Source organism: Balaenoptera borealis, assembly GCF_965194805.1.
Source record: "Balaenoptera borealis genome assembly, chromosome: 14".
Classification (NCBI taxonomy): domain Eukaryota; kingdom Metazoa; phylum Chordata; class Mammalia; order Artiodactyla; family Balaenopteridae; genus Balaenoptera; species Balaenoptera borealis.
The window spans coordinates 77,176,335-77,198,812 of NC_138875.1; the positions used below are offsets into that span (position 1 = coordinate 77,176,335).

General features: G+C 57.6%; 1 protein-coding gene across 2 annotated transcripts in view; it reads right to left on the reverse strand.

The window, feature by feature from the left end:
* Positions 1-229: 229 nt before the first annotated feature.
* Positions 230-22,478, reverse strand: part of RBM19 (RNA binding motif protein 19) — a 124,755-nt gene continuing 102,506 nt past the window's right edge. The window contains exons 24-25 of one of the 2 annotated variants that reach the window (XM_082355713.1): positions 3,280-3,390; positions 230-2,557 (exon numbers count right to left, since the gene is read on the reverse strand). In XM_082355713.1, coding sequence (XP_082211839.1) covers positions 3,293-3,390 — 98 coding nt within the window. In that variant the 3' untranslated portion in view covers positions 230-2,557; positions 3,280-3,292. Of the gene's footprint in view, positions 2,558-3,279; positions 3,391-12,891; positions 21,556-22,478 lie in introns of those variants that run through there. The other variant, XM_082355714.1, reaches the window with a different exon arrangement.

Consider the following 22,478-nt stretch of genomic DNA (forward strand, 5'->3'; position numbering starts at 1 on the left):
ACAGTGACCGTCAATCACCCAGGGCCTTGGCTCCAAGCCCGGAGTCTCCCCAGTTCACCCGGCACACATTGGGTGGATGCTTTTCTTCTGAAACGCTTTCACGCCGTCCCTCTCCCTCAGAGGGGGAAAGACGCGCCCTCCTCTGGGCCAGGCTAAAGACCTGGCTTTATTTTATTATTACCTAGCTATACTTTTTATTCCAGAATACCAATAATAATGACGATGATGATTATGATAATAAAAATGATGAGAGCTTTAGTAGTTCATGTTTAAAGAGTTACTTTCAAAGGCGTGGGGACAGGGCTCAGGATTACTGAGACACGTGTTCAACCTCCAGGCCATCCCCTGCGCCAGGTGCTGTGCCTGAAAGGACCAGGGACAGGATCGGCTGAGGAGGGACAGGGGGGCAGGGGCTGGGCAAGGAGAGGAACGGAATTTGGCTACTTTCCATAAGGTGGTCGGGGCTGTCTCTCTGAGGAAGGGAGGGAAGCTTAAACTAAGATCTCAGAGTGGCTGGTGGAGGTGGGGGAAGGAAACAGGAAGAAAGCGGGGGCAGGGTGCCCCAGGCAGAGGAAAGAGCAAGCGCAAAGGCCCTGGGGTGGGACTTGCTGTAGAGGCCGGAGCGCAGCAAGTGAGGGGCAGGGGCAGGGGAGGCAGGGCCTTCTTGTTCGTCGTGGTGAAGAGTGTGGTTTTACTCCAAGTGTGCACGGGGGGGCAGGGCCGAAGGGATTTAAACTACACCCCCCATGATCCAGCTCATGGCTGCACGTGGAGAATGCAGTGCTCCTGGGGGAGCGTGGAGTCTGCCGTGGGCGTTGGTGAGACCCAGGTGTGGCACGAAGGTGGGGGGACGGGGTACCCCCCCCAGATCTCTAGGGGAGTTGAAGCGACTGCTTCTATTTGCTTTTGGAGGGGCCCTTCCACCCCAGACAGTAAGTCCCCAGGGTTGGGGGTACAGACGCCAGGCTGGGACGGGCAGGCAGGAGGGAAGGGGCCACAGTCTCCCTGAGCGCAGCTGGCTGAGTGGCTGGTGGTTTTCCCTCCTGCTGCTCCCTCAGGCCGTCAGCTTCACGACCCCCTCGCTCCTCTGCTGGTCCTGAGCTTTCTCTGGGCTCGGGCCGCGGCTTGCTTGCTTTTTCTTTTGGACACAGGGAAGACAGTAAAGCATGAAGGTCAAGAAAGACCCGAGGCCCTGGGGTCAGATTCACATCCTGCAGGTGCCTGAAGCTCTCTGGGCCTCACAATACCCCTGCTATATGGAGGCGCCGTTAGCACCATCCCATTTTAAAGATGAGGAGACTGAGGAATCGAAGGTTAAGTCACTGGCCCACGCTCACAAGGCTGGTGAGTGGTGGATGTTACCAGGGACCCAGAATGGTCTGAACGCAGAGCCCGAGCTGGCATGGCAACACCAGGAGGTGGTGAATTCCGATCTGGGGACATTCTAGTACCTTCAGTGAAGTCGGTGCCAATGTCGCCTCCCCCCATGCCAGGCCCACGGGTCTGCAATCTTATCTAACCAGAAGAATCAACATGGCCCTTAACGGGACAAGCAGTGGGGAGGGAGGGGGTGGACCCCAGCCCTGTCATCCCTGGGACCCACGGAAACTTGGGAGCCCGGTCACCCGAGGGACCCCACGCAGGCTCTGTGGTCTGATGTCGGGGAGACACCTCACTATAAAAGCTGGGAATGAGCCACGCCGGGTCTGTGTCTTTTGCTTCCATTATGTCCCAGGGATGACCTAGGATGGATTAGGAAGCACCTGCCCCCCAGGGAACTGGGGACACGCTCAGCCTTGCAGGGCTGTCAGCGCTGTGTGGTCTTGCTTGGATTCCAGGCCACTCCGAAAATGGCTTGATGTGGACTGAAGCCTCCTCCCAGAAAAATACACAGACCGAATTTTACACAGCAAGTCAGAAGATCCCTGGGCTCTCACTCGGGGCCTCCAGCTGCCCCAAATGAAGAAGGAAACAAAAACGCTGACGAGTGCTTGCTCTGGGCTTTACTTGGATTGACTGATGTAGTCCAAGCACTGTCCCTGAGGTAGGTACAAGATCACCCCCATTTTATAGAAAGAGAAGCTGAGGGTCAGAGGGGACCTCGCTGGTGCAGTCACACAGCTGGGGATGGCTGGGCTGGGATTCAGACCCAGGGCAGACGGGTTATAGCTCTTTCCTCTCTACCATCCCCCTCCCGGTGTGCGCTGGGTGTGAATCTCCAGGCGGGAGTAGGTGTGGGCACCCCAGGTCTGGGATGAGCCTTGGGACACTGCTTGCCAGGGCTGGGGACCTGTTTGCGTTTCACAGGGTCCGCAGCCTGTGGGTAGAGGGCGTGTGCCGTTAGTGACGCAGCCGGGCTCAACCAATGAGCCAGTGTCTGGGTTTGGAGCCTGGTGCTTCGGGAGTGGCCCCGTGGTCAGCGCGGACGGAAGATGCTCTGGTGACTAAACCAGGGCTCATGGTCCCAAGTGGCGAGGAAGGGGCAGGACAGAGGCCACGCCCCAGGCTGTGAGCAGTCCCGTGGAGAGACGGAGGCGGGAACTCCAGCTTAGCAGCCCTGGAGGGGGGAGCAAGAACAGAAGCTTCTGGAACCCGCCTTACACGCTCAGCACTGTTCCTGGCGTTCTTCACGATCATTACATTTCTTTCTCGCTAAAGCCCTCTGGGGTGGGAACCAGTTAGCGAGGAGGAGGCTGGGCCCAGGGAGGTGAGCTGACTTGGCAGGGGTCCCCAGTCTGTGCCGGGTGGAGCGGGGCTTCATGCCCAAACAGCCCAACTCCGGAGAGCTGCCTTCAGCCTGGTGAGTACTCCGGGCTCGTGGGCAGTGGGGCCCGAGGGTCCTTGCGCCCATGTAGCTGCGCACCCCGGTGAAAGCCCTCAAGTCCCTCTGCACCCCGACCTTCGCACCGGCACGGTGGGGCCCTGCCTGCATCTCAGGGTTGCTGGGAGGAGGAGCAAGAGGGGGAACTCGTGCGGGAACCGCCAACGGCTGGGCTGGACGCAGGGCTCGGTGGTTTCTGCCACTTCCAGATCCTCGTGCTGCCACGAGGGACTGCCCGGCACAGTGGCATCCTGCGCCTGTTCTCTGGCCCTGCAGTGCCGGGCACAGAGCAGGCGCAGTCAGTGTCTGGGGCCCGAGATGCCCGGGCAGGGGGCTGAGGCCATCGTCCCCTCTGACCTTGGACCGGTGGAGGGCGGTGCGGCCCTCCCAGCCGCCGTGGGAGGGGGTGCAGAGCTGGAGCGGCTGTGCCCCGTCCCCAGGGCTCTGGAGCCACGTACCCTCGGTGCCAGCTCACAGCTGAAGGGTCTGCTCCTCGCCGTCGTTCTCACTGTCTTCCAGCTGCTCCAGGATCTCGTCCAACACCACAGACTGCTTTTTCTTCGGGGGTTCTGTGGGAGCCCAGATGGCAAGAGAGGAGAAAAGAACAGCCGAGAGGGTTGGGAGGCAGGAAGAGAGAGATGACAGAGAGGGAGAGGGAAGGGAAGAGCAAAAAGGGAGCGGGGGGGAGGGGATTCAGGAACGGAACAGAGGGAAGGGGTGGGAGGTGGGAGAGCAGGTACAGACACGGGGGGGAGAGAGACGAGACAGAAGAAATAAGCAAAGACAAGAAATGGGGGGAAGGAGGATCAAAGGAGGTATGAGAAAGGGGAAGACAGTGCAGAGCGGGAGACAGAGAAACACGGAGGGTCAGTCTCTACTTCACCAGGGGGCAGCCTCTCTCCCAGCCCTGTTGGCCACCCCTGCCCATCTTCCACCCACCGAGGAAAGCAGGGAAGAAGGCCTTTCCCGGCAGGTCAGAGGTTAGCGAATCTCTGCCTGATGTAGGGGGAGCCAAAACCTCCAGAGGCCAAGTCAAGCGAGGGCAGGGGTTGGGAAACAAGTTCCTGTTCTCTTGGAGTCGCAGACTCTTAATGGTATAGTAGGTGGCTGGCATACAGTAGGTGTTTAGTAAATGCTGGGTGACTAGATGCTCAAGGACTCCAGAGGAGGCATGGAGGGAATAACAATTAGAGGTGGCTTTACAGAAGAGGGGCTATTTGACCTGGGCTTTGAAGAATGCAGAGGAGTTCTCTGTGAGGAGACGGGGAAGGGGATGTAGATGCACAGTGTGAAAGGGCATGGTGGGTTCGGCAAAATATATGTCCCTTGGGTGCCAAACACTATTGATTATCTGCTCCGTGCTATGGCTCTTATCTTCTCAACAATCCCATGGGTAGGTATTATTATTATTACCTCTCACAGGTGAGAGCACTGAAGCATAGACACGCAAGTCTAAGGTCACTCAGCTAGGAAGTGGTGAAACCAGGACCCAAGACACACCAAAGCCCACCATCTTTCCTCTTTTCATAAACGTCGCAGGTGCTGCCCAGAGACTGCCAGGGAGACAAAGGGGGGAAGGGGGAGGTGTGCTGGTCCCCTTGGCCCTCCAGGAAGGGAATGGGGTGGGGGGGTGGGAGGGGGTAGGCTCTGGGCTTAGATTGACTCTGTCAGTCCCTCTGCTAGTCTAACCACTCATTCATGGTCAGCCTCACCCCCAGATAACGCTGGCCTTGTTTTGAGGCAGCTGTTGGATGCTGTCCCAATAGCCTCTCCTTCCCTGGTTCAAACAACACCTCCTCTGTGAAGTCCTCCGGGTGGGACACATTGCCACCGTGATCCTTAGCTGCCATCTCCCCACTGGGTCTGGGGCTCCTGCAGGCAGCGGGTCTCCCCAGAGCCCAGCCCAATGCTCGCCGTCAAGATGGAGCATCTTGGGTCTCTGCCAGGTGGTCTTTGACAAGTGACTTGGCCTCTTTGAGGCTATTTCTCCATCTCATTCCTAAGAACCTGACCCGGACACTGACCCTTCTCCTCTTCTCCACGGCTACCTGCCTGACCCGAGCACTCCCACCTTCTCAGCGGACTCTGCTTCCGCCCTCACCCTCAGAGCCACCTATTCCCCCCCTGACAGCAGCCCGAGGGATCCTTCCAGGACAGGCGTTCCTGCTCTGCTCCGGGAGCTCTGCGTGGTACTCTCGAGGCACTGCCTGGGCCGGCCCCTCCCAGGCCCGCGAAGTGCGCGCCCACCCAGACAGCCCTGCTCCCACGCCCCCTCCTCAGAGAGGACTCCCCTGGCCACCGTCTACAGGTCCCCCCGCTCTCCAACCCCTCCTCACTCCACAGCGCTTCTCACCACACGGCGGGCGCTTCTTCGTTTGGGGACAGAGCTATCCGGTTCACGGCCGCGTCCCCTGCCTTGGCACACTGCCTGGCACCTAGTGGGTGCCCGTGAGCAGCTGTTGAACGAGGGGATGAGCGAATGGGGCAGAAAGGGGGGACGCGGAGGGGCTGGCCTCTCGGGGAGGGTGAGGAAGGGGTGGGAAGCCCGCCTGGCCGGAGCCTCAGGCCATCATCACCACGTCGTTAGTCATGAGGAGGGAGGGGGGACAAGACGGGCTGGGGCGGACACCTGCTTCCTTCGCCCCCGCTGCCCCCTCTGGGTTTCCAAATAATTGCCGGAGGTGCGCAACGGTCTCTGGAAATTGAATCTTTGGGCAGGTAGTAGGAGCCGGGAAATAGAAGGGCAGCAAAATAGGACCTGCGGGCCTGTCACTGATGCCCCCCTCCCAGAGGCTGACGATGGGGATAGGTCTGAGTTCCTGGGACGGCGGGTCTCTGTTCTCCTGGGACGGCCTGGGGCCCGAGGGGGTGGCCAGTGGAGCAGGAGCCACTACGGTGGCAGCTGCCGCTTTCACCTTGGCAGAATTTGTGTTCTTTCCCACGGCTTGACCATGACTCTGAGACTGGCAAGGGGGCAGGTGCCAGGCACACGGGTGGTTCTTACCCAGCTGGCCCAGGAGCACCCTGCAGGCGGTGACTGGGGCTTGAACTCCCGGTGCCCCCAGTGTCCAGCACAGGGCACCCCTCGGGCACCAGCCCACCTGGGGAACCTTTCAGAGAAGCACGGCCCAGGGTCACTAGGGGCCTGGCCAGCTCCGAGGGCCTCTCTGCCATCTGAACATCCCGAGCACCGCGCGCTGGCCTGGCTCCACCAGACTGTGAGCCAGACTGGGAGATACCGTCCCAGGGCGCAGCACACAGTAGGTGCTCTGTCATCATTTGTTGAACATAAGAATGGATGAATGAATGACTGAGTGAATGAATAAAAAGGGGCACCAATGTGGGTAACTTTTAAAAAGTAAAACTGCAGTTGTCGGGATAGCAAACAAACAGATGGAGTGGCGGGAAGAGAGGCACCGAGACTGGGGAAACTGAGGCCCAGAGGGGGGGGACATAGCTGGAAGAGGAAACACACACAGGACGGGCACTTTACAAGTGGTGTCTCACCTTAGTTTCATAAACCCTCCGGAGGCTGGTGTCATCACCCCCATTTCACGGGTGGGAAAACGGAGGTGCAGAGAAGCGTACACACCCGAGGCGCCCCCCACCCCGAGCTAACACGTGGCAGCCCCCGGATTCCACCTCAGACGGTCCAGTCTGCAACCCATGCATGCTCTGTGTTGTGCTCTGTGGCATCTCCCGAGGGGCCCTGCCTGGGGGCAGGGCCAAGATCACGCAGGACCCTGTGGTGACAGGGCGTGTGGCCACCGCGTCTGGCTTTGACCGTTCCCGAGCTGGGTGACCTTGGGCAGGGCACGTGCCCCGTCCGAGATTCAACCCCTTATGTATAACGTGGGGGGACGGGGCTGTTCCGCCACCCTCCCTTCTCTGTGGCTGCCTTCTGCTACCGTCCTGACTCTCCGGGAGGTGAGGGCTCCTTCTTCCTGCAAAAGCCCTTCAGAGCCCCCTGACTTGTCCCCAGCACCTATCGTAACAGTGCTCAGGAACAGTGGGCACTGACCCCACAGCCCAAGCGTGGACTGGCTGTGAAGCTGCGAGCAGCAGACTTAGCCCTTCTGGGCCTCAGTTTCCTTATCTGTAATATGGGGTCACTAGGAATGCCTACCTCCTGGGGCTGTGGTGAGCACTGAGGAGAGAGAAGCAACGCCAGCACGTGGTTAGGGCTCCAGGACGGTGCTGAGACCACCATCTTTGTTACTGTTGTTCACGTCAGAGGTGTTGATTTAATGTGTCCTCTGCCATTAGGCCAGGGAGCACCAGCAGGGCAGGGGCTGTCACAGGAAGGCCGGTACACAGTAGGTGATCAATAAATGGTTGTCCAGTAAATGAATGAAGTGATTCGGTTGGTCAAGGCCAAAACAGGTACGATCCCCCCTCCTCCAGCTGGAAACCAGAGAGGCACAGGGGTCTCCACTGACGGCTGTGGGGTGAGGGGCAGGCAAGTCGTTAGCGACCAGCTGACTCCACGACCCCCGGAAGTCAGACAATCTGAGGTCCCAGCTCTGCCACTTAACGCTCGGTGACCTTGGGCAGGTCACTTGTACTCTCTGGGTCTCGGCTGCCTGTCTGTACATTGGGGGTGGAGACGCGACCTCCCGGGGCGGCGGCGAGGATCAGCGAGTTCACGCACGGAGCCTGGAGCCCCAAGGGCTTGGTATCCTGGGGCCTGGTGTATCTGGCTCAGGCCGGGCCCCCAGCGCCGCTCCGCCCCCCAGAGGGCACGTCGGGCCCCGAGTTCCCACCAGACAACACCCAGCACCCCCGCCGGCCCCTCCCGCACGCGGAGCGCCCTGCTTGCCGGGAACAGCTGCTGAAATCCCATTTCCCCGACATCAAAAGCCTCAGTGGGTTTTCACCGAACAAACATAATGCAGAACCGGAGAAAGGTGTAAAATAAATAAACGAAACAAGCTGTGCGTTCTCTTTCAGTATTACAGCTGCACCCGGAGATAAACAACAAGTGAATGTCACCAAACATCAACACCCAAGAAATTAACTTGACAAAAAGCTCAGCCGTCCCCCAGCAACCCCCCAGTCCTGCCCCCGCCCCCCTCCCCACTCTCCAGCCACCATTTTGCATTTCTGGAGTTCCCATCTAATGATTTTATTTTTCAATTAATTCCTTGACAGAACGCCAGCCCGCGTCTCTCTCCCATCCCTGGCTGGCGCTGTCGCCCTGCGCACAAGGCACGGGCAGGCAGGTGGAGGGGGGGCAGCTGTCGGGAGGACAGGGCAAAGCTTCGGGGCTGGTCGGGGAGGAGGGGATCCTGACAGGAACCCTGAGAGGAGGCAGGTGTGACCGGCCGGGGCGGCCGGGCTCGGAGTTGATGGCGTTGCCGGCCGTAGCCAGGCTGCCCGGATCGGAGGGAAGCCTGCTGCCCCCCGGCTGAGCCACCTGGGGCCGAGGCCTCCCCTCTCTGTGCTCAGTCTTGGCAGTTACTGAAGAGCACCGAGCTCCTGGGGTACTGAAGAGCACCGAGCTCCTGGGGTACTGAAGAGCGCCCAGCTCCTGGGGTACTGAAGAGCGCCCAGCTCCTGGGGTACTGAAGAGCACCGAGCTCCTGGGGTACTGAAGAGCGCCCAGCTCCTGGGGTACTGAAGAGCGCCCAGTTCCTGGGGTACTGAAGAGCGCCCAGCTCCTGGGGTACTGAAGAGCACCGAGCTCCTGGGGTACTGAAGAGCGCCCAGCTCCTGGGGTACTGAAGAGCGCCCAGCTCCTGGGGTACTGAAGAGCACCGAGCTCCTGGGGTACTGAAGAGCGCCCAGCTCCTGGGGTACTGAAGAGCGCCCAGCTCCTGGGGTACTGAAGAGCACCGAGCTCCTGGGGTACTGAAGAGCACCGAGCTCCTGGGGTACTGAAGAGCGCCCAGCTCCTGGGGTACTGAAGAGCGCCCAGCTCCTGGGGTACTGAAGAGCCTCAGAAGGGCACAGACGCTGAAGGCCTTTACGACAGCGCCCGGCACGCAGGAGACACGGGGGAAAGTGACCGCCCTTACTGTCGTTAATGGGTACTGTTATTGAGAGTGCGTGGGCAGGTCACTGCCCTCCTCCCTAAAATGGGGATGGCGGTACCAGCCCTTGACAGATGCAGCGGCCGCGGTGGGTGTCCCCTCCTGACGGTCACCTACAGCGTTAGCGGGCAGCTCTGGGGCATATTCATAGCTCCCCGCCTGGAGGGCCGGGAGCTTTCTCTGGCCACAAGGGCACGCGTGGCCCTGGCACAGGGTAGGCTGGAAGTGCTGGGGATTTAAGCCCCCTGGAGAAATGTCCCAGCTCCCTCGAGTCCGGGGGACAGTTCTGAGGCAGGTGCCACACGGCTCTCAGGGGCCCCTGCGGGCTGTACAGTGGGGCTTGCTCACTGCACCCCGACTGGCTCCCCTCCTACCTAGCTGGTCAGAGGCTGCTTCCAGGGAACCCAAGCTAAGACACCATTGTCTACAGGTGGCCAAACGGGATGAAGCAGGGCCTCATTCGGCAGGCCCACTGAAGGGCATCTGGATTTGCCGACATCACGGACCGTTAAAAAAAAAGCTTAGTTGCTAATATGTAAACACAAGAAAGGCTACACAAGAATCTCCATTTCTAGTTTCTCTTGAAACTGGCTGATCTGGCCACACTGGGCCCATGTCCCCACCTAAGGATAACGGATGGGGTGATGTGCCGGTGTGCCAGTTGCCCCTGGAGATGGGAGGCCTCGTTTATTTGGGTGCTTTCTGCCTGTTCCTGGAGGTCCCGAGCTTGCTACTCCCCGAGACAAAGGGCAGGCGAGGCCTTGGCAAACTGTAAAGTGCAGGCCCGTGTAGCAGGTTTCCCCTGTTAAAACTGTACCTGAGGCGACTCCAACAGGCTGGGGGGGAGGGCGGAGGGGGAGCAGGTGTGCCCCTCTCTCCGGTCTGTCCCTCGAGGGGAGGAGAGGAAGGAGGTTAGGGTTGAGAGCGGAGGGCGGGATTCCAGGTTGGGACAAGCCACCACAGCCTTCGGACTCAGTGGCCTGCTGCCCCAGGCCATCGGGGGGCACAAGCGACCTGCAGTCCCCACCCTTGGGGACATGACGGTGCTGGAGACACAGGATGTGGGTCTTGCGAGGGGCCGGCACCCTGAGGGCTGGCCTGGCGTGTGAGGCTGCCTGCTCCTGGGTCCCCCTGACTCCCAGGCTCCAGACTGGCAGCCCCCATGGGCAAAACCCCCAGATACCCCGATGGGTCTGCCTCCCAGGGTTCTGTTTACAGCAGGTGCACACTAGATGATCACAGAATAAAGGGCACTCTTTAGAGAGAGGATCAGCCCGGCTCCTAAGACCAAATGAGTGGCCCTTTCTCGGTACCAGGAGGCTGTTTCATGGATGTGCCTTTTCAGAGCATAGCTGGTCCCCCAACAACCAGGTGTGATCCGAAAGCCCCTGCTCGGGGCTGGCAGACGGGAGACTGGGCCCCAGGCCCACCTCTGCCACCTCAAGGATTTAAGGGAGCCTCTTAACTCCATTCCTCAGTGTTCCTGTTTGTTAACTGGGGACAGTGCCTGCTCTCCTGATCTCAGGCCTTGAGGGTTCCAGCCTTCAGTCATTCACAGCAAACAGTCATTGAATATATACTCTGTGCCAGGCCTGGTGCTGGGGATACAGCCGCCAAAGGAGAAACTGAACCAGCAGCCACAGAGGCCATGCTGGGGTCCCAGGGTGGGCAGAGCTGGGCTCTGAGCTCTGTCACTCACTGGCCCCAGGCCGTCTGATCTACCCGAGTTGCTATCTGTAGAAAGGGCATGGCGGTAGTGCCCGCCACAAGAAGAGTCAACAGAGAAGGCTTGGATGCACACAGCCCAGTGCCAGGCACACAGAGGCGTTGAGTCATGTTAAAAGTAACAACGCAGGTGTCGTCCAAAGACACCCAGAGAGCGGGCGGTACTCAGGAAACTGGGAACCTAGCAGGCTGAGCCGGGGCCGACCGTACATGAAGGCAGAGAACCCTGCGTCCTCGGGCTTGGAGCCCAGCTTCTTTGGGCTCCAGGCATGGGCTGGGTGTGGACTCACAGGTCTCCCACGAGCCGGGTGATATTACTGCCCCGTTTTCCAGATGCATAAGCAGCTGTTCTAGGGCTTGGGGAAGACTCCCCCGAATGGGGCCTTGAGCGCAGATCAGGCTGGTCCCAGGGTCTTCCCGTCACCCCACAGCGACGTCTGTGGTCCCGTGGCTCAGCTGCCCGCCCTGCAGGGGGAGACGCCAGCCCAGACTCCTCAGAAGGAACTTCTCAACAGGGAAGGCGTGAAACAGACTCAGGCCGCATGGCAGCGGCCCAGTGCCTGCATCAGCCATGTTTTCAAGAAGCTATTGGTTCCCAACCCACGGCCTGACAGAATCATCTGGAAAACCTCAGATACCTGGACCCTACCCCCAGAGGTTCTGATGCAAATGGCCTGGGGTGGGCACTGGCTACGGAGACGGCCGTGACTACAGCCGTTGTGAATCACGGCGCTAAGGACTCTGGCTCCTGTGGAGCGGGAAGCCCCGGTGCCGCCCGGCGGGTGGATCTTGCTCTGTGCTCCGGGCACCCCGGGCCCACAGGAGTTCCAGGCAGCCGGGCTGGCGGCTCTCCGTCCACCAGGGCTGGTGAAGGTGCCCGGCCTGGATTATTGTGGATTCAGCCCCTGGTAGGGCCGTGGGGCCACCAAGCCTGGGGGCTCTGGGGCTTGGTCCTGCACGTGTTTGCATTAGTTACAGGTGCTGGAGCGGCCTGTGAGGGCCAGAGAGGCAGGGGAGTGTCCAGGGGAAGGTGACTCATTGCAGAGGACAAAAGAAAAGGAAACCAGGAGAGGCTGGAAGGCGCCCCCCACCGCTCCCCCCCACCCGACTCTCCTGTCTCGGGCCTGGAGGGAATCTTCCTATTTCTAGGAGGTTGGTCGACATTAACTACCTGTCTGTCCCTTTCCTCTTGGCAAAGGCCCTGGGTTGGGAGTAGAGGCTAAAAGGAAAAAATCAGTAACATTGTCTCGAGGGGCCAAGGTGGGATGCTGTCTGCGCTAGGATAAGTGTGAATGTGACGGAGTTAAACGGTCTGGGTGGCTGACTATAGGGAGGGCTGCGGACTGCAGCAAAAGAAGAAGAAGAAAAAAAAAAAGCCCATGTAACTCGACCCCAGCTACTCTATGTGAATGTAGGACCTGGGGTGGTCAGACCTGATTTTTCAAGAGAGGCCAGAATCTTGACTTTCGGGTCAAATCCTCTGATAGCAAAATAGTGACAATTAATTTAAAAAAAAAACCACAACACTTTTTCTCCCCCTTATCTTCTAGGCAAAATAAAGATCTGTGATCTCAGCCGACAGCTCACCAGTGCAGCCTCTGATTTACTTTCTCTCTCCTCTCTGGCTACAAAACCCCACTGGTTTCACTTGTGGTCATGAAGGAGTAATAAAAACCTCCTCGTCTGTGTGTTTTCCTTGGGCTTCTCAGGCCTGGGCCAGCCTACAGTTCAGAAACAAACCCGGCCACCCCCTGTCACCGGCCACAACCCTGGAGGCAAGTCCACCCTCCTCCTGACCCTGTTTCCAGCACTCTGGTCCCCAGGTCCCCGAACCCTCATCCAATCCGGGCCCAGCCCCTTCCCCTCCCAAGTTGCTCTGAAATTCTCCTTCTGTCAGTTTAATTCCATGATCGATGAGGAAGAGCAGGAGAAATGGCCCGGCACAGCTGGTTTCCCCGTTAGCCCGAGCAGGGATTCCTGGCCTCACTGGCGACAGCCGAGTGAAATGTTTGCAGAACGCAGAGAACACAAGTCAATAACAATTTAGCTGGATTGGGAGCAAGTACCTTCCCCGCACGGACAGCCGCTCCCGGGGGGAAGGGGGAGAGAGCGTGCAGGATATTGCCGAAGCGCTTGGAAATATTTCCAAAACACCACTCAAAGAGGCTCGGGGAGTGGGGGGTGGAAGGAGGGAGGAGGGGGAGGGGGTGACCTGGAGGACAAGAACACCTGCTCCAGCTTGCTCCAGGCCCCCCCAGCCCCCCTAGCACCTCTGCAGGGAGAAACAGTCGGCTCTCTGAACCTGGCTCCCTGGCCACAGCTCAGCCATTTGCACCATTGCTAGCAGTTGCCACCAAGGGGCCACCTTGACTCCTGCTTCCTGATTTTTCTTCTCTCGATTCTGCCTGCATCAGCTGGGGTGGCCTGGGGCACGTGAGAAAGAGTGCGCCTCCCGGCCAGTTTCAACCTCTCTCCTGCTGCTGCCCACCAACAGGGCTGGGAGAAGGAGGAAGAACAAATTCAGCACCCTGGACAGGGGCGGGCATCCACTTCCAAGGGGGCGCGGGCGCAACACCTCCTGGGTGGCCCTGGGTGCCCATAGTGACCTTTCCTCTGTCAGGACCCTTTGTGGCAATCCGGGACAGTCCTCCCTCACCTGCCTTCCGCTGGAGCCTCTGACACCTCTGGAGGAAGGGCTGCCACAGCAAAGCCTTAAGGAGGGAATGAGAGGCACCCAAATGGAGGAATAAAAACGAGGCGAGGGCAGCCTATAGGAACCTTCTGTCTCCAGGTAGCTGGAAAGATCCATGGCAGAGGGATATTTTGAATAATAAACTCTGTGACTTGACATACTTGCTTGAACTTTCCTGACTGTGATTTTTAAAGCCCGATGATTATGTTTTCAGGGCCAAGATCAACGAGGCATATTTGTAAGGGCTGGCACGGGGATAATGGGCTCTCCTGGTCCCCAGTCTTTTGAAAATGTGCCGTCCTGTGAATGATTAAGTTATGGTGGGGGGGGGGGGTTGGTGAACTGTTGCAGGCTTTAAATATCATCTGTATGCTGATGACTTCCAAATTTATATCTCAGCCCAGACTTCACTCCTGAGCTCCCAACTCATAGATCTATCTGCTTGACATCCCATGGGGAGTCCTAATAGGTGCCTCAAACCCCATGCGGCCGGATCACTCCCACCGCCACCGGCTCTTCCCAGCTTCCAGGGCCTCATCATCACGCAGCACCACCATCCTTCGAGTGGCTCGCTCTGAGTAAAGATCTCTGTACTGGCCTTAATTTCCCTCCTGCCTCCCAGAAGTCTGGCCAGCTCTACTTTTACCACATATGCTCAATCCACTGGCTTCTTTCCACCCCTCCTGTCTCCGTCCCTGCTCAGACTACCGCCTTGGCTTGCTGGGACGACTATAGTGGGACTCTTACTCCGTATTCTTGCTCCCCTACAATGCACGCCCCGTGTAGCAGCGAGGATGAGGTATGGAGTGTAAATCAGGCCATGGCGCTCCTCTTTTTAAATCTTCGAGGGATTTCCCACTGTATCCTGAATAAACGCCAGGCTCCCTGCCCCACCCCACAAGACGACACCAGGGAGCCCTTCTGGCTTCTGCAGCTTTGTTTCCAACCACTCTCCACCCTGGACTCATTCTCTAGTCACAATGGCCTGCTTTGAGCATGCTTCTGCCCCAGGGCTTTTGCACCTGCGGCTCCCTCTGCTTGGAATGATTTCCCCCCAGATCCTGGGCTGGCTGGTTTCTTTGAATCACACAAAAACACTGACTCCTCGGAAAGACTTGTTCCAACCACCACATTTGGAATCTCTCCTCCCTCTTCACACCCCCGAGTGTATGATACTATCTTTTTGCATTTCCTCCACAGGGCTTGCGATCATCATAACTTTCTCATTATTACCTTTTTTTTTTTTTTAAAATCATTTCTCTCTCCCACTCAAATACTAGCTCCATGAGGGCAGGCACCTTCTCTTCTGTTTGCTGCTTTGTCCTCAGTACTGAGTAAGGCTGGATAATTAGACGATCAATGGAGAATTGAGTGAGTGAATGAATGAAGTGGGAAGCAAGGCACTGCGGCCTCTGTTCCAGGAAGAGCTGGGGATTCTTCTTTTTTTAAATAAATGTATTTATTTATTTTTGGCTGCGTTGGGTCTTCGTTGCTGCGCATGGGCTTTCTCTAGTTGCGGCAAGCGGGGGCTACTCTTCGTTGCGGTGCATGGGCTTCTCGTTGTGGTGGCTTCTCTTGTTGCAGGGCATGGGCTCTAGGCGCGTGGGCTTCAGTAGTTGTGGCACGCGGGCTCTAGAGCGCAGGCTCAGTAGTTGTGCCGCACGGGCTTAGTTGCTCCGCGGCATGTAGGATCTTCCCGGACCAGGGCTCGAACCCATGTCCCCTGCATTGGCAGGCGGATTCTTAACCACTGCGCCACCAGGGAAGCCCGAGCTGGGGATTCTTAAGCAGAGGACTCTAGCCGGGAGGATGCGGGTGGGGTTATGATGCCTCTAGAATTGTAGTTCTCTGAGAAAGGGGGGTTATGTGGGAGGAATTAGCCACCCGTGGCTTTAGACAAAAGAAGCGCAGCCATCTCAAGCCCTAGGGGCTGTAAACTTTTTCTGTAAAAGGGGAGATAGTAAATATTTTAGGGCTTTGCGGGCCACAGGGTCTCTGTCACAACTACTCAACTCTGTCCTCACAGTGCGAAGACACAGCTAGAGACGCTACGTGAAAAATGGGCATGGCTGTGTTCCCCCCGAAAGCTTTATTTACAAAAGTAGGCTGCAGGCTGAATCTGGCTGTGGGGCTGTAGTTTGTAACCACGGCGCTACCTGGACTGTGGAGCCCAGATCCATTAAAAGGGGGGATAATTTGAAATTTAGGAACTGCTGGGGATGTAGGGAGTGGCGAAATACAGTGAGCTGTTCTGCGGTGTGCAAAGCTGTGTGCCCTCAGGCAAGTTACTAGACCCCTCTGGGGCTCAGTTTGCACCTCAGAAAAATGGGAACAGCACCTCTTCTAAGGAGCTGCAAGGCTAAAATGAGAGCGTATGAAACCACCTGGCAATGTCTCCTGCACACAGTACGTCCTCGACCAAGCTCTCTCCTGTTTTCTTTTTCTCCTGACTTCATCTTTAAAAAGAAGGCACACAATTGCCTCTTTCAGACCAGTGGTGTTTAGAGGGAGAAGGTTAGGGCCACCTGGCTGCACACCACGCAGGGCTCCTCTTGCAGTGCCCAGTACACATTAGACGCTCCATTAGAACGGGCCCTTCTGACGATCAGGGCTTTTATCTCTGTTCGTTTATTCACCCCACCGATTGTTAGTGAGCACCTACTCTGTGCTAGATGCAGGGCCAAGGCAGCGGACATGGAGAGGGCCTTGTCCCCTGGAGGACAAAGCCTCTCGGGGAGTAGGGAGGTGAAACCACCACACACGTGAACACAAAGTTCAAGGGCGACGAGGTACGCGGTGCCACAAGGGAACTTTCGGGGAAAAGTAGAATCTCTGACACTTTGGCTGAGATCTGAATCATGGGGGGCTGGGGGCCAGGCCGATGGGGCAAGGGCCCCAGGAGTCGGGCTCCCTCCTTCCTGGCTAGGAGGGCCACCGTGCTGGAGGCCAGTGACCGATGGGACAGGTGCCCATCGTCTGGGACTGAAGACGGCAGATCTCGCATCCCAAGCTGGCCTGGTTCGGCCGAGGGTGGGGGCGGGCGGGCAGGCGGGTGACGGCGGCGCTGCCAGCCACTTGCCATGCCGGTCATGTCTGCGCTCCCAGCTCCGGAGGTGAAAGGTGCAGCCGCTAACCACAGCCCATCAGTCCTCCCAGCTGGAATAAGACAACGCCGGGAAGCAGAGCCACGCTCCCGGCCCAATAAAAGCCTGTTTGCCTAGGCCTCCCTGGCTGTGCCCACTCGAAAACAGAGGGCTGTGCGGGCGGATTGCTTCCGTACCATTATATTCTTTCGGTGGCGCTCGCAGGTACTGCGGCCTGCCGGGGCCCTGAAAGCTTCTCGATGCCGCGACCCTGCTGGTTTGTAACATGCTCGGGAAGAAAAGGACACAGCCAGTGGCCGACTTTCCTCTTTCTTCCCTCTGCGCTCTCTCTTTTCACCCGCCCGCACGTGAGGCACTGAAGAATAGCACTTCACCTGCCGGGGGCTGCCGAGCTGCAGCTGAGAAGGCTGATTCCGGGGGCCGGGAAGGAAGGCAGGGAGAGGACAGGGGAGAGGGGAGGGCGGCTCTGAGGAAGAGGGCCGTCTTGCTCTTCCCTTGGCCCAAGCACCGCTGTCTGGGGTCAAGGGCTTTGCCTACCCAGGGCAGCTTTTTGAACAACTTTCAAAGAGCTGCCCTCGGCTGTTTCATTTGATGGGTATTTCGTAAGCATCAACTTGCGAGGGAATATCTAATGCCCTGCCACGATACAGGGACAGTGGGTGAAATGAAGACCCTCCTGCTTGGGGAGGGGGTGCCGGCGGGTGGGGGGGAGGTTTGAAAAGAGCTTTTTTGGCTGCGGATAGGGAGCCTAGATAAGTGGCGATGTCCAGACTGGGTGCTGGGTGTGTTTAGTTCCCACGACTGCATCGGAAAGCAAGACATCACGCACTTTTACTGGCGAGGAATCCTCTCCTCCTCCTTGCTGTTACTGTGTGCTAATCAGAGCCTGCCACGTGCCAGGCATGGGGACAGGTGGCATCTACAGATGCAAACGTACCGTCCTGAGCGCTGCCCAGGTGATGGGCTATTCATTCTCATTCATTCTCCCTCCCTCCCTCCCTCTCTCACACGTTCCTTATCTCCTTATCGTCAGGGCTCCTAAAAACTGGGGTTCTTCTTTATGTCTCATTCCTCCACCCAGAGAGCGCCCTCCCTCGGCCCGGCTCCACCGGAATGCAAGGAAAACAGGGAGTGTTCTTGGTGGCCCGGAGAAGGAAGAAGCATTAGCGCCTTGCAGGGGAGGGGAAGATAAGTAATACTTGCTGCTTTCTCACTGTGCACCGAGAGCTTTGGAGGCCTCATCTCCTGTGAGCCCCCCAATTCCCCTATGAGGTAGGCACCCTAGTCCCACTGTACAGATGACAAAGCTGAGGCCGAGTGACTTACCTGAGGAAACAGAACGGACACGAGGACGCACACTGGGGTGAAACGTTAAGGGGTAGCCGTGCACAGCTGCTCATATGAAGCCAGCAGGGTGGCTAAGAGCCCAGGTCTGACTCCTGACTCGGCCACTAGTAGCTGGGCGCCCCTGGGGAAATCATCTGCCCTCTCTGTGCCTCAATTTTCTCGTCTGTGAAACTGAGGATAATGATGGTATTTACCTCCCAGGATTCCACAGGAGTAATACCTGTGAAAGCCCATAGATAGTACCTGGCATGGAGTGAGGCTTAACAGATGAAAAGTTGTCATGGTAATAATAATAGTAATTAGTATTACCTGGCCTGAAGTGCACATGGAGCTGTGTGTCTTGACCTAGGCTTGTCAGGGACCAATGGAGGTGAGAAGGGCTGGTCATAGGGCCTGGGCAGCTCTCAGCCCACCAGCACCCCACCCCCACAGCCTCCCCCAAGGGAGCTGGATCCCAGAGGCAGAGGTGAACTCTGATTGTACCGGCCACAGTAGGGCCAAAGCTGCTCTCTATTTCTCTGGCCATCCCCCTCTGTCCCCGAGGGCAGCTCAGAGGCCACGGTGTCGCCAGCGAGCTTCCTGCTGGGTCCCGCCCAATGGTTAAGACGCCTGTCTTTCATTCCGAGGCCCACCTTCCACAGGGAGCCCTTTGTCGTGGCCTCGGTGCTCAGGCTGGGCAAATGGGGCTCGGGGCCTCCACTTGAGTTCTGAGTGCCTTCCTGGCACAGATCAGGGCCGGGGGAGGGAACTGGGCATGGATCCCACCTGCCTTCGGAGTCTGCCAGGGCCCTGGAAGCTCTGAACAATGCGGATTTCAACACAAACAAGCCAGGTATTTTTCACCACAGGGAAGGGGCAGAGCAGGGAAAAGGGTCCAGTCAGGAGGGCAGGAGGCCAGCAGCCCTATTCTGAGTATTCAGGGCTGCCGTGGGCACCCCGTTTCCAAAGACATCAAGCAGACAATGGGGTGGCTGGGTGGGAGGGCTGACACTTCCAGAGCACCTGTTCTCAGCCGACTCGTCTACCCTGCTCCCCCCCGCGGCGTCCTGCTTCCTTGGGAAGGATGTAGGGAGCAGTCACCCCAAGGATGGCACGCTGTAGCCAGACTGTCCGAGTTCAGTCCCTGCTTCTACCACTTACTGCCTGTGTGATCCTGGGTAAGCTACTTCATCTCTGCGTGCCTCAGTCCCTTCATCTGTAAAATGGGGTGATTAAGGGCATCTACCTCCTAAGGGTGTTGTGTGGGTTAAAAAAAAAAAAAGGGCAGCTCGCGCTGCTCTTGTTATTGCCCTGATCATCTTTACCAGTACTCCATAAGGCAGTACCCTTGTATCCCCATTTGTAAAACGGGAAACAGAAGCCCCAGGGGCACAGTGACTTGCCCTGGGACACTCAGCTGGGAGGCTACAGAATCCAGGACTTGGTGATTCCAAAGTTGATGCTCTTCCTCCTAAAACTAACTTTTTGGGGACCATGACCTGATAGAAAATCTGATGACAACAAAGATCCTCTTGCCAGAGAGGTAAACACACACATACATACACATACCAGATAATAACGTTTCTGGGTGTTCACAGCCCCTCTGAGGCCAGCCCTAGACTAGGGCCCATGAAGACAAGGTTTCATGGATTCTGGGTTAAAAATCCCTGTGTCATATCTTGCTGTGCTCTGGATAGTGTCCTTTTGTTTTCTAAGGATTATCATATATTTGTTTGGAAAGAGTGCTGTATAAATATGATAGGTAATTGTTTCAGACTCTTTGGGTCCCAAACTTTCAGGCTACCTCTTTGCTGCCTTTTCATGCCCCAGACAGGTGAGGCCAGCTAGAGGTCTGACACTTGGCCATGTTTGCCAGTGACCCTTCTGGACGGAACACATCCCCACCAAGCCAGGCACTGCTGGTCCTGCCCCCCAGAAAACAGCCCCCCACCTCCGCCCTATGCCCTGACCTTTGTGGGTCACCACAGATGCTGGATATTCTGTTTGGTGCTGCCAATCCCTCCCCTGTCCTACTCCATCCCCTGGAAGGAGTCACTCGGGAGCCTGGCCCTCTGGCGGACGGATGGGCCAACGCGAGACCCGGGAGGAGAGCAGAGCAGAGAGGGGGGCGAGGGGGCTGCAGGCATATCTTCCCTGGCTCCCTCCCTGCTTTGGTTCAGGGCCCTGGCACTGGCTGCATCCCTCCAAACTTGGGGACCAGCTGGCCATCCCCAAGGCCTCTGCTCTCCCTGGACCCCACATCACTTCCTCCTGCTGCCCCTTCACCTCTGCACCCTGCCCCCACCTCTGCATGGCAGGCTTGGGGTGAGTTCTGTTCCCTGCTGGGACCCTGACATCCACCCGCGGTGCTGGGGAGGGTCTCTCAGGGCTCCCTTTCTGCACACTTGGTTAGCTCAGAGCCAGGGGCCCCTTCCAGAACCTCGGGGAGGGGGGGAATGTCCCCTCAAGGTGACTCAAAAGAAGTACAAACACATGGCTGGGCTCTGACACCCAGCGCTGGCCTTGGTGGGGCCTTTTCTCACCTCTGCACCTCGGTTTCCTCATCTGTAGATGGGGACAAGGTTACACGCACATTGCAGGGTGTCAATTCTAAAGGGCCCCCTATGTTTCTCATTATGATTTAGTATCCATTCCCTCCATTTCTGGAAGGGACCCTGCACATTCTGGGTTCAGGGGCTGGATGAGTCAGGAGGAAGGAAGCCGTGCAGTAAACACACACACCCTAGATCTAACGAAGGCCCAAGGCTTTTACAAGTGGCATCTGCTAGTATAATGCCATGAGTGGGGTTGTGGCAGGGCAGGGCGGAGGGCTCTAGAGCTGGTCTAGAGTTCAAATCTCAGCTGTGCTCTTTCTAGGCTTTCTCATGTCTTGGGCACACGGCTGAACCTCTTTCTCTGTCTGTTAAATGTAGACAGCCATGCCCATGGCTGGAAGGGTTGCCGTGAGGATGAAAGAGACAACGCGTGTCACATACAGAGGACGGGCCGGCACAGAGGAAGCCCTTAATAAACAGTAGCTTTCACGAGTCCCTTTAATGCTCGGCTGGTCTCAGTTCTGTCATCCGCAAAACGGGGCTAATCAGGCTCACCTCATGGGGCTGTTGGGGCATTAATGGGGAAGATGTATGCAAATAACCTGCTGTCTTTCCTGATATTATTATTGTATCTGCCCCTGTCTGGGCCTCGGCCTGCAGCTGATAGGGGGAGATAGCCAATCCCACAGAAACGCCTCCAGCCGAGGCTTTCTGCTGGGGTAAGGGAGTAAATGCTGTCTTTGGAGCTCAGTTTATTGAAGGGGGCTGCTCTCCAATGCAGGGCAGGACTGCTGAGCCTGCACTCCCCCGCGGGGTGGGTGGGTGGGGGGCAGGGGGACGGGAGAGTCCCTTACACAAACATTTGCCGATGGGTGCATTTAGGCTGGTCAATGGCTGTCGATAAGAATAGGCTCTCCTCCTGCACGGCAGGATTTGGGGACTTATTGAGTTGTGTGCTTGCGACTGTGTACTTAGCCCTGATGGCTCTGCTTTCTCGTTTGCCTTTGCTTATGTATTCCCCAGCCTCGGACTGGCCCAGGCTGGCACGGGGGCCCAGAGATGAACCAATCAGTGACAGAGTTGACATGACGGCACACGACGGCACGCTCTCCACCCTGGGGGAGGCGCCAGTCCAGCGAGGAGAAGAATCATTAAGAAATACAGGACGGGGACTTCCCTGGTGGCGCAGTGGTTCAGACTCCACGCTCCCAATACAGGGGGCCCAGGTTCGATCCCTGGTCAGGGAACTAGATCCCACGTGCATGCTGCAACTAAGGAGCCCGCCTGCCACAACTAAGACCTGGTGCAACCAAATAAATAAATAAAATTAAAAAAAAAAAAAAGAAATACATGACGACGTGGCAAGGAGGTTTAGGAACACAGGTGGGAGAGCAGAGGACGGAGCCATTTACTGATACCTGGGGGTGGGGGGTGAGGAAAGGGAAGGCTTCTTGGAGGAGGTGTCATTTGAGCTGGGCCTTAGAGGCTGGATAGGCACTTGCCAGGTTGGAAAAAAAAAGAAAAACAAAACTGAGAGGCAAGGCATTCTGAGCAGAGGAAACGGCACATGCAAAGACACAGAGTCCTGCCTGGCGTTTGGAGACAGTGACCGCCACGGGAGGTGTGGTGGGGAAGGATTAGGCAGCAAAGGCCACTGGGGTGGGCACGGGGGTGTGTTCTGAAGGGTTTGGCAGGTAGAGCTAGAGTCAAAGGGCTTCCATGCTGTTTCTAGACAATGTGCTAGAGAAGGTGAGGCCCGTGTGAGGCCTCTGGCTGCCCTCTCCAGCCGCACTGGCTGCCCCGTTTCTCGATGTGTCACACTCAGGCCAACCCTGGGCAACCCTCCTGGGGGCACAAATGTCACCTCTGCGGGGAGGCCTTTCTGGACCTAGCCCCTTCCACCTGGACCCAAAGCCCCCCGAGGTCACCGCTGCACTCCTCGCAATGGGACATGGCAGGGGCTAAGCATTTTCTGGGGATGGGCTGCATTACTGGCGAGGCTGTGTGACACCACCAAGGTGTATAAGAGGTGGAGCTAGGTCCTGTGACCATCGGGGCCCAGGCAGGAAGCGGAAGGCACTCAAACTGGATAACTGAGGAGGGTCCAGTAAACAGGTAGCAGGCGCAGGGAAATCGGGGCAAGTGGTCCCTGGGTCAGCCACTGGACCCTGGACAGAGAGTGCTGGGTGCAGAGAGCCACTGGATGTGAGCTGTGGCCTCTGG